Source organism: Boleophthalmus pectinirostris, unplaced genomic scaffold, assembly GCF_026225935.1.
Source record: "Boleophthalmus pectinirostris isolate CB_2022bp ecotype Guang Dong unplaced genomic scaffold, ASM2622593v1 HiC_scaffold_22, whole genome shotgun sequence".
In the NCBI taxonomy this organism is placed as follows: domain Eukaryota; kingdom Metazoa; phylum Chordata; class Actinopteri; order Gobiiformes; family Gobiidae; genus Boleophthalmus; species Boleophthalmus pectinirostris.
Genome location: NW_026571190.1, coordinates 26,690,962 through 26,702,003, shown reverse-complemented (window position 1 = coordinate 26,702,003; position 11,042 = coordinate 26,690,962). Strand labels below are relative to the sequence as shown.

The following is an 11,042-nucleotide window of genomic DNA, read 5'->3' as shown; positions in this document are numbered from 1 at the left end:
ATTTGATAATAAAAGAATCATATGAAAATAAAATCAGAAAAATCATCAAATCAGAAAAAAGACAATAGACCTTGAAGGGGCCATGTTATAATGTTGTTTCCTCATCACAAACATGAGAATTGGAACAGAGCATTTTGAGCTTTGGAGATGTAGACAGACTAATATGCAGGATTACTCAAACACGTGTGAATGAAACAAAACACAACTCCAGGTATGTTTTGAGATGTAACAACATTATACATACATGTCTTAAAGCTCACAAGAGTCAGTTTTACTTTAAATATACGTATACTTTAATATACTTTAATTATACTGGCCCGACAGGTGTCTCAGCAGAAGTTGCCACACCTTTTTGATTGATTCTGAGGCCTTATTTGCTCTATGATCCTGAACTGTCCTGTAACTGTATTCACTGATTCCCTGATTGAATCTATCAGGAAAAACAAAACTTCTCACTAACCACCTGCAGTCCAGCCTTCAAAATAAGTGTCCCTATACAAAAGCAAGTGTGTCTCAGTGTGTAACAGAACAATGCACCTGTCTGCCCACCAGCTGTGTTCAAGTCTGTGTTTTTACTGAACTTCAAATGTGTCCCGCCTCTTTGCATGATATTCGATCCCTTCATATGCCATCCCTGCTCCATTATTCATGGTGCTGAGGTGAGCCTATGGCAGATAACTGGGCTGAGTCACTGTGACGCTGTGTGTGTATGGACCCGCCGCAGCGTGACTCACTCCGAGCTTTTAGATAAATGAGGACAGCGGAGGTCTGGTGGAGGGCAAGGCACGTTTTACACAAGAAAAATAGCCACTAAGATTCGATTCAGTAATACAAAGACATGTCTTCCTCCCTCAGCATTGGCTGGGCCTCTTTCTCTCTCTCCATCACCTTCCCCTTTTCACCTTCTTCTCTTTTCTGCTTCCACACTGTAAAACCACAAAAGTAAAGTGAAAGAAATTGTCTCTAATCGTGAACTCATATTTTTGTTTTATTTAGTCTGGCATTTGCCCCTTATTTTATTTATTTATTTAGTTAGTTAGTTAGTTTGTCAATTGTTAGTTATAGTTTATAGTTATTGTTTACTTATTTTTGTTGTTTATATTTAGGTTAACACTACTTCACATTGAATTAAAACAATACTAATGGTGCACCATGCAACATTTCTAGTGAACGGTTCGCCACCTGATGTCTCCATGGAAATGTTATTGTTTGGTCCACAATATATCCAATCCAATCCATTTTATTTATATAGCACATTTCACAAACAGTTTCCAAAGTGCTGCACTAATAATATAATGATAAAATAAACGCTCAGATTTAATCATACTAGTCTTAAATTAATGAAACCAGTCAAATAAAATAAGAGCAAAATCACAGAGTAGCAATAAATAAATAAAACCAATAAAATACATTAAAAATAAATAAAATAAATAAAAGACACAGAGGACCACACAACTCATGCGGTGTTTAAAACTAGAGAATAAAAAATGGGTTTTAAGATTAAACCTATTTATCACAAGGGAGACAATCTACAGCACTACGTTACAGTTCAGATCTGTGGAGAGTCGCCCCTATTCACAGAAGGAATTATTGTATTTTTAAGCAATAGAAATACCTGTAATGAATAAATTCTAGATGGATATGTTTAATGTCATACCATGGGACATTCCAGGTAATGCAATAACATCTTCATGGGGACAAGCAGGTAGCAGACCCTGCACCAGAAAAGTTGCACAATGCATCTATAAATCGTGCTATTTTTTTTTTTTTATCAGAACAGCATACGTTTCAGTAACATACCTCTCTCACAGTAAGACCACATCAGGTTTTACAGTGAAGCTCACAGCCTTTAACTGAATCATGTCCAAATGGATCTTCTTCACACCCATCGGGGCATTGGGGCAGTTACGCACACCTTTGTACTTGGCAACCGGCCATGAAGATATATGAGACAGAAAAACACATACAAAAACATATTAGCGAGGAACAATAGGCAAAAACTTCAATATAATATTTTTCTCTAGTGCAATCCTACACTTCAGTTGCTGCTGACGGGGCAAAATGAACCTGTAATCTGCCTTCCATTTGTCTGACGGCTTTAACAATGTGTTCTAAGGCCATTAAGTGTCTCTCAATGGTTCAGTTGTGGTGTTTCTCATTAAAATAACTGGTGTGTGCAAATCAGATTAGACATATATATGCTAATAATAGAAATGAACACAAGGGAAACTGTATGTCTATTTCCACAACAGATGCATTATTGTCATACCAAACAAAGCAGATGAAATTGTCAATCTGTTATCTACAGTGAGGCGCATTGAAAGAGGCACATGTTAGATTCAGAGAGATGATGTAGTATTGAGAATGTGCCAGGACGCAGATGTGTGTAAGCTAACATGAGCGTGTGTAATTACTGATAGCTCAATGATCGCCCTCTGTCAAGATAAAGCTGATTAGCATCGACTAGGCCCTGAGCCGCCTTAATCCACCATAAGAAGAAAGGCAGAGGGTGAGAGAAAATAGGATACTGAAGAAATGTAGTGAGATGAGATAAAGGAAGCCATGTGGGGATGCAATAAAAAGAGCAACAGAGCCAGAGGGAAGGAATCCAGAACAGTGTACAAGCATCTGACCTGCAAACACTCATTCACCTTCAGTTCAGGGAAAGCATTGATTGGTGTTTTAATTTGGAGATTTTGTAATAACGTCTTTTGGAAATGAAGGAATCTGGTTAATTTAGGAAGAATGCAAGTGGATGTGTTTTACAGCCTTGAATGACACTGGCACATTTTCAATAGGAACAATAAAGTTAATCAAGCCTTAAAGGTGTACCATGTAACTTTACTGATTGAGGGTCTAAAACCTCCTGGTCTTCATGTTATGGTATTGCACGAAATGTTCCACAGTATGGCATTAAATGAATCTATCTCGGTGGAGATTTGCAGGTGCTGCCACTAGCTTCATAAATCTACATGCAAATCTGTGCAAAAAACAATGATGTTTGTGATGACCCAGTAAGAGACTAACCCTTTAGTAGCAGAGCTAAACACAACAGTCAACATGGGTCAAGTGTCTTGTGCAATGACACGTTTGGAAAATGTAACGATGTTTGCTACAGCCACTCTATCTGTAAATAAATTTTTAAAAAAAAGATTCAGGGAAAAACATTTAAAATGGTTTACCACAAATTAGTTATCCAGACAAATTGTTTTCAGATGAAGCGATAATTATCAGCCATTACATTTTACACTAGGAAAAAAAACATCACATGTACCAAATGAGCAGCAAATGTGTTAAGAAGGACAGATGAGGTGAAAGATTGAGAGTGAAAGATAGATGGACTGGGAGAGGCAAAAATGTAATTTCAATTATCAGTTAGAAGAGCGCTGCAGCCTGCTCAGTGTGAGTGCTCTGTGAACACACTGAACAGGCACATGTGATGTGATAGAAGACATACTTGTGAAATTAGGCCGGCAGTTATCTTGTGTTAGGAAAAAATCAATTCAGTTATCTTTCATAATACAGTATAGTATGGCATGGATGTGGTTAAGTGGGCATCTGTATCATGTGTGCTTGTAGCCTACATGTTGATTATTTTCAAGCTTTAGTTTGTGATTGCTTTTCATCTTTTGCAAGATAATAACAGCTCAGAGGAAGTGTCAGTCGCTGCAGGAAGAGAGAGCGAGAGAATCCACAGATTTCCATGTTGTTTACTGACAAGCCCAAAGTGGACCACTTAACTGGTCAGAAACCATAATGCATTAACTGGTCTCTTCTGAGTTGACGGCAAACTTTACATGCAACAAAAGCCACAGCAGCAATCTTTATTGAGAGTCAGTTGAGTGGTGGTGGTGTGGCTACTGCTGCAATGTTTTATTAGCAATTGATGAATCTCCTTATCTGCACAAATATAGTAAACATGATCTTAGGACCATTTTATTTTTATGCCTTTCCATTTTTAGAAATGCCTTTTAAAGGTGCTAAATGTAAATAAGACCTAACCTCCTAACCTAATTGATTTCTCCAGTTAGTGTGTGTTACATTATACATAATATTAATATGACATGTAAGCCTATGCCTATAAGATGTTTTTGTTTTTAATCTAAAAAGTGTAAGCAAACCCATCGCAAAAATATAAAATTTAATTATTATTTATATGACTGTCAAATATAATTATGCCATGCACTGATGCATAGGGCCCTGCACATGGCTCTTATTACACTTCCATGGCTCTACAGCTCTACTCTCTATTTGCATAGAAATGTTGTACCTAGTATATTCACTAGATGGCGGTGTCGCCCACATCAACAATACCACTCAAAGAGTCGATCTCATCCGGGTTCAGCGCTAACTAGCAACGGTTTGCCGTTTGCACATGAAATTGAATAATAATTTATAAATCCGTGCCCTAAACTACAGCAGAGCTTTTGTGGATGTTTTGACTAACGATCTTATTTAAACGCGAAGTCTTAGTTAGCCGAAATGTCTGCGGAGGAAGCGGACAAAACAGGCACCACGGACGCCAGCGCTGGAGATGAGGAGGAGGAATGGCTGTATGGAGGTAACAAGATCAATAATGCGTCCAAACGCTGCTTAATTGATAAACGATACACATTTTTACGCGTGCAATATTAGTGGAAAAAAATTTGTAAATTATAATCTGCGGTTGCTTTGGCCCATGGCTCTCTGCCTGTATATAGCTGTCTTCGTAGCTAACGTGCTAAGCGGAGATTGTGTGTGGTGCTAACTGCCGCCTGTTTGCTGCGCTGTTCACGGCCTGTAGCAAAAGCCCCTGGTGGCTTTTCTCTGTCATGTTTTCTATACGAGTTTGTTTGTTGTCTTCCAGATGAGTCCGAGAGCAAAGATGAGGATGAAGAGGCCAAACTAAACGCTGCCGTCAGGTACATTCTTCAACCTGTCCTGTTTATTTGTTTGGCCCTAAACAAACAAACAATCTGCTGATCTTTAAAATGTATGCGTTTTAGGTTTTCCTAATACTTACTTTGGTGAGAATTCATAGTTTTGCACCTATTGAGTGGCAGTTCGAGATGAAAAGTTGAGAAATCCAGATAGGATAGTGCCGAGTTGTAAAATATATTGGTGGCATAGTCAGAGGGATTCCCATGGACTTTGTAATGACTATGCGGTTTCCATTCATACCATTCAAGTCAGGTGTAATGTATGCCCAAACAACACATTTTTTGGCAGTTTAAAAAATATCTAACAAAATAAAGGTGGTATATATAATTACTATGTATACGCAAGCCCTTATGTACAGTCGGGATGCCAAGTATGAGTTTTGGAATTATCATTTCTTATTGCTGTTCCGCCTGGAAATAAAACTAGAAGCATAATCAAAATGTTAACAGTAGGAAAATTTGTTGTTGTTGTTGCAAAATAGTGAAATTCGTAGTCTAATGTTACATTTTTCCATAGTGCTGCTCCTGCTGATGCTTCAACAGATGACGTTGCAGAACATGCAACAGGCAACGGGGTGGTTTCTGAGGTAAAAGCTCTTCACAAAAGTGTCTCTTGTTGCCCAAGAAATGTTTCTCTTAGGAACGATGATACCATTGTTGATGTAACTTTATATTGTTTTGTATTTTTAGCCCAGTGGAGAAGCTGCAGGTGAGGATGAGGATAGTGACAGCGACAGTGATGATGATGATGACGATGTCCGTGTCACCATTGGAGACATTAAAACTGGAGCACCATACACGTATGTATTTTGCATGCATGTTTTTAATTTAATGTTAAGATGTTTCTGTAATATACGTTAATGTACTGTAGATCATATGGAGCTCCACCTGTCAATCTCAACATAAAATCCACTAGCTCCAGGCCATATGGACAAGGTAAATGAAAGTCACTTTCATGGTCATGTTTTTGACGTATCATATATCAAATATTTTATAATGGATCTATGCAGTTTCAGCAAAGCTAAAAGGAGTTGACTTGGATGCCCCCGGGAATGTTAACGGTGTTCCAGTTTTGGAGGTGGACGTGGAGTCATTTGAAGAGAAACCTTGGAGAAAGCCAGGTGCATATCTAGATTATTATTGATTTACATTAATAATAAATTATAATCTAACAGATATTTGTCTGTAGGGGCGGATCTATCAGACTACTTTAACTACGGCTTCAATGAAGACACATGGAAGGCTTATTGTGAGAAACAGAAGAGACTTCGCATGGGGCTTGAGGTATCCACAGTCAGCTCAGTGACAAGTAAAATTACTGTAAGTAATCGCTTTCTCACTTTTACTAAATATATTTTTAAAGTTGTATTTCTTTTTGTGAAAAAATTAATTTGGATGATTGTATCTACTTTATAGGTACAGCAAGGCCGAACTGGTAATGATAAAGATGTGTCCAGTTTGCCAGTTCACACGTCCAAGGCAGACTTCACTGCACCAGTTAGTATGTACAAGTCCTCTGGCAGCCAGATCACCAGGTAAATACATATTCTTTTCTGATTACAAACCTTACAAAGTCACTGCCTCCATTTTCAGTAAATCTCAGAATTACTCAGAAATAGCTTGAATAAAATATAAATCCTGTTTGTGTTTCCTCAAACACCCCACATACACTAGTATGTAGTATTTTACATGTTTTAAATGCCATAGTAGTAAAATGTGTTAAACCCCTGCATTAAGTTCTGCATATATAAGTGGTCATTTTCTAAGGTCTACCCTCTGTTTCAGTAGTAAATTAATGAAACTGCAGATATTGTTGTGTTGTGAGCAGATTGTGGATTTGCATTAGGTTCAGTGTTATGTCGTTGTCCCTTTGCTTCAAAATAGTAGGATCTCTCCCACTCAGTGGACTTGCAAGCCGGCTCAAGACATTTCCTATTTTACGTAAGTGAGCATGGCCTTGTACATTTAAAGTGGGATGTGATAATATCAGAGGTCTGGCTCTAGATGAATGGTGTTTTTGTTTTTAATGTCACTGAGGCACACCAGTAAGGGAAAGTGGATAAAGTTAAAAATAAACCAAACAAAACTAAACTGAAAATTTGAAATACAACTGCAGAATGTCATGGGGTTCTTACCACAGTTGCATTGTTTTTGGGGGACATATGTGTGGGGAAGATTTATTAATGTTTTTTTCAATGAGCTGAATACACTGTAAGCTCCATACATGCTCCAGTAATGTTAATGTTATTGTATCTACTTATTACTAGAAAATCAAGTGGGACAATTGATGTGATCGGTGGTCAGACAGCTACGATAAGCAGAGTAGAGGGAAGGCGCAGACACAATCTAGATGGCAACAATATACAGGTAAGAATAAGATCATAAATAAGGTGATTCATACAGATACACAAATCATCTGAAAACTTAATTTTCTCTCCTCACATCTGTAGGTGCTCTCTGAGCATTCGACATCAGAAGCGGAGCCCACACCAGCGAAACTGCCAACATTCTTCCCTCCGGGACCTCTTCCTCCAAACATTCCCCCACCTCCATTTCTCCCCCCGCCCCCGAACGTCAGCACAGCGCCACCTCTCATTCCCCCTCCCAGTAAGTCTTTCACCCCAACGTCTGGCTCATTTGGTAATATTTTACAGGATCAGTTTATAATTGGGTGAATTCTGTTTGTTTTTTTGTTTGTTTTTTTAGGAATGCCTATCACAGTTCCTCCGCCTGGCTTTCCTCCCCCACCGACTGGGCCACCCCCTTCAATTATACCTACTTTAGACAGGTATTTTGACTTATAACTTAAATGTGATAATAATCCTTTCAACATGGCATATAACATTGTAGGCCATAGCAAATTGTGTTGCTGAATTCAGACCTGGAATTCCTAAAAGCACTTTGTTGAGCATTTAGCTAATTTTAGAAACTAAATGTTGGACACAAACCCAATCTCTTTGAAATAAGTAGTTCTGTTCTCTGTCTACAGTGCGCATGCCGGAGGTTACGATGGCCGCTCTGTCCCTCCCTATCCTTTCCCACAAGGTTGGTATTTTATTTCTGTTGCTCTCTTGATAAAGCTAAACTTAATATATTTGCACTGTCTTATTGCTAGGTGCTTACCCTCCTCCTATGGCTGGAGGTGTGCCCCCTCCATGGCCGCCAATGATGGACAATTCTAAACCTTGGGACTACTATCCTCGTCGTGATGAAAAAAGAGACAAAGACAGAGACAGACCCAGGGAGAGAGCCCATGAGCGAGAGAGAGAGAGGGAACACAGCCCCTCAGGGATGAGCTACACCAGGTTAGATTCTGCTGTGTCAGCAACTGAAAATGCAATAGGCCATTTACAGGTGGGAAATGTATCGAAAATGGAAAATGACACCAATGTTGTTTTGGAGATATGCAAAGTCAGATTATCGTTTATTGGCTGTAATTTTTCTTAAAGCCTATAAAAAATTTATGGAATTGTCTTCAGTGTAATGTCATCAATATGTTTTAGAACGCTCTATTTCCTGTCATTTTTTTTTCAACTTTCCTTCACAAATTGCTTCTTGATTGGTGTAAAACTGTCATTTATATTTACAATAGTTATAATCCCACCAAATTAAATGAAAATTTAAAATCTGTCAGATGCCTTCAAAAAAAGAGAAGATTGAAAATAAACAAACCTTTCAGTGTAACCTTCCAAAGGAATGTATCTGGAGTGCTTAGTCAATTCACTTTTTGTACAGAACATGAACCTCAATCATGACAGGCATTTTTAACACAGGTCTAAGGTCATTATGCTGTCTGAATATTATTGTTGGAAGATTCCCCCGAATGCCACATTAATACATGTTATTCAACCCAATATAGCGATGAAGAGCGATATCGTTACCGTGAGTACCAAGAGCGTGGTTATGAGCGTCACCGTGAGCGGGCGAGTCGAGAGAAGGAGGAAAGGCACAGAGAGAGACGACACCGAGAGAAAGAAGAGGGGCGCCACAAGTCCTCACGCAGGTACCTCACAAACTTATTATATGGAAGGTAACAAAGTACAAAAGTAAAAATACAATTCTAGTACAAATTTTATGTATTTGTACTTTAAGTAAATTAAGTGGATACTTTTTACTTTCACTTCACTACATTTGACAACGTGCATCTGTACTTTCTGCTCCGCTACATTTTAGATCAGGATTAAAAAGTAAAAAGGTTTGAGACCAACTTTGAGCAAACCAAATACACAAAAACACAGAAATTACTTTAAAAATTAAGAAATCAGTTGAAATCAGCTAAATTCTTTATCAAAATCACTACATTTCATCCTAAAACTGTGCAAACAAAACTCTGAAAAATACTTTTTACTCTTCCTGTCCATTTTTACTCATATATATATATATATATATATATATATATATATATATATATATATATATATATATATATATTTTATTTTTTTTTTTCTTTTACTGGAGTAACATTTTGCCCCTGTATGTTTACTTAAGTATATGGAGTACTTCATATACTTAATGATATACTGACATAAATTGATTCTATGTATTTTTTTCATGACTTGACTTCTGACATTATGCTTTTATTTTGCTGCTTTGCCCATCTATTCTCCTTCTCTTTTTCAATTTGTTCATCTTATTTATTGATTTGTGTTAACATGTTTCTCTGGTTCTCTTTTTTTCTTTTTGTCCTCCTTTTCTGTCTGTTTTTTTCACACATTTTTAGCAGCAGTAGTAGACGGAGGCATGACAGTGAAGAAGGCGAAGGCCACAGAAGACACAAGCACAAAAAGAGTAAGAGGAACAAAGAGGGCAAGGAGGCCAGCGAGGACATGGGTGCAGATCAAGAAAACCAGGAGGCAATGGAATAAATCACTCAATCATCAGTTTTTTTGTTTTGTTTTATTTTCCTTGTGTTATTCCCAGACCTAAATGAGGAAAATGGTAATTTGAAGCACTGGCCAACAAAACCAAGAAGTCAGAAATTATTAATGCATATTTTCAGCCCCTAACATTAATCTCAATTTGACTCCATTTTGTTGTCATTTGTCTTTATTATAGGAGGCAGTAAATGCTCCCTTCATGTTTATTGATCAGTCACAGTCTGCCCCTCTCAAAGATCTAGGGCTCAGAAATTTACAATATTGTACAAATGGCGCCCTTTCTGTTTTTTTGTCTTTCTGTTCTTGTCCTGTAAAATACTATGCTAGACCGCTGTCAAGTCAATAAAAACACTTTTGATAAGAACGTTTTTGGGGGGTGTTTTTTACAACCAGCTATCACACACACATAATATAAGTGTGTTATGAATGCAGGCCTGTCACGATAATTGCTATATTGACATGCTGTTCAATATATGAATGAGTCTCAGTGTTTGTCGTGTACAATTTCTTAACAGTAACAGTGAAGAGATTTTAGCCATTCTTCTGTAGGATGATGAGATTTGAGTTGTAAAGAGTAGAATAATTTCTATGGCTAATGGTTCATTCTGTGATTTGTTGCAACCCGTTTTAATGATACTGTCTATTTAAAAATAGGATTCCTGCTTTGTGTAAGTAGCATAAAGTAGTTTAAATATTTTAAACGCAGTATTTATGCAATATTTCGCTGTAGCAATGTATTGTTCAAAATCATTGTGTCAGACCTATAAGATTAAAATACTTTTTGTCTTTGGGAGTAGCAATTTCTCGCAGCTAAAAATGGAGAACTGACATCTACTCACAGTTAAAATGTGCATATTCTCAAACACGACACATTACTATTAACCATACCAGAGGCAGGGAGTTGTAAGTCATGATTTGGACTCGAATCAATTTGAGTTACTATTTTTTGGACTTGAGACTTGACTTGATAAAATAAAGACTTGGGACTTGACTTGAATTTGAAGGTCATAGACTTGAGACTTGACTCTGACTTGAGGCCTGTGACTAGAGAAGACTTGATACAGATGATAAATGCCGCGCTGAATTTTACAGAAACAAACTGGAACATGTCCCTCCCATCTCAAATTTTTTCTAAATCTTAATTTTTTTCAATTCTGACTGTAATAATTCACCCTCTTGTCAAGACATTTAAAAAGGAAAAAATTGCATTTCTACAACTCATATAAATACACATATATATAATTAT

General features: G+C 37.4%; 1 protein-coding gene across 2 annotated transcripts; it reads left to right on the top strand.

The window, feature by feature from the left end:
• The first annotated feature begins 4,303 nt into the window (after positions 1-4,303).
• fip1l1b (FIP1 like 1b (S. cerevisiae)) lies at positions 4,304-10,160 on the top strand. 2 transcript variants are annotated; one of them, XM_020938461.2, is made up of 16 exons: positions 4,304-4,561; positions 4,847-4,901; positions 5,437-5,506; positions 5,610-5,719; positions 5,791-5,855; positions 5,930-6,040; positions 6,109-6,239; positions 6,336-6,454; positions 6,804-6,860; positions 7,187-7,286; positions 7,370-7,526; positions 7,626-7,707; positions 7,909-7,964; positions 8,035-8,224; positions 8,779-8,922; positions 9,640-10,160. In XM_020938461.2, the coding sequence occupies exons 1-16, from the start codon at positions 4,483-4,485 to the stop codon at positions 9,782-9,784; spliced, it is 1,671 nt and encodes a 556-aa protein (XP_020794120.2). In that variant the 5' UTR covers positions 4,304-4,482; the 3' UTR covers positions 9,785-10,160. The 2 variants fall into 2 exon arrangements, with proteins under 2 accessions (XP_020794120.2, XP_055014553.1); XM_055158578.1 differs by lacking the exons at positions 4,304-4,561; positions 4,847-4,901; positions 5,437-5,506; positions 5,610-5,719 and having other exon boundaries at positions 5,747-5,855; positions 6,807-6,860.
• The last annotated feature ends 882 nt before the right edge of the window (positions 10,161-11,042 follow it).

What these genes read in the sequence shown, in the direction of transcription:
- fip1l1b (XM_020938461.2), top strand. Translation starts at nt 4,483, where the DNA reads ATGTCTGCGGAGGAAGCGGACAAAACAGGCACCACGGACGCCAGCGCT. An exon ending in CAGTGACAAGTAAAATTACT is followed by an intron (nt 6,240 to 6,335) that starts GTAAGTAATCGC and finishes TCTACTTTATAG; the next exon opens with GTACAGCAAGGCCGAACTGG. An exon ending in ACCTCTCATTCCCCCTCCCA is followed by an intron (nt 7,527 to 7,625) that starts GTAAGTCTTTCA and finishes TTGTTTTTTTAG; the next exon opens with GAATGCCTATCACAGTTCCT.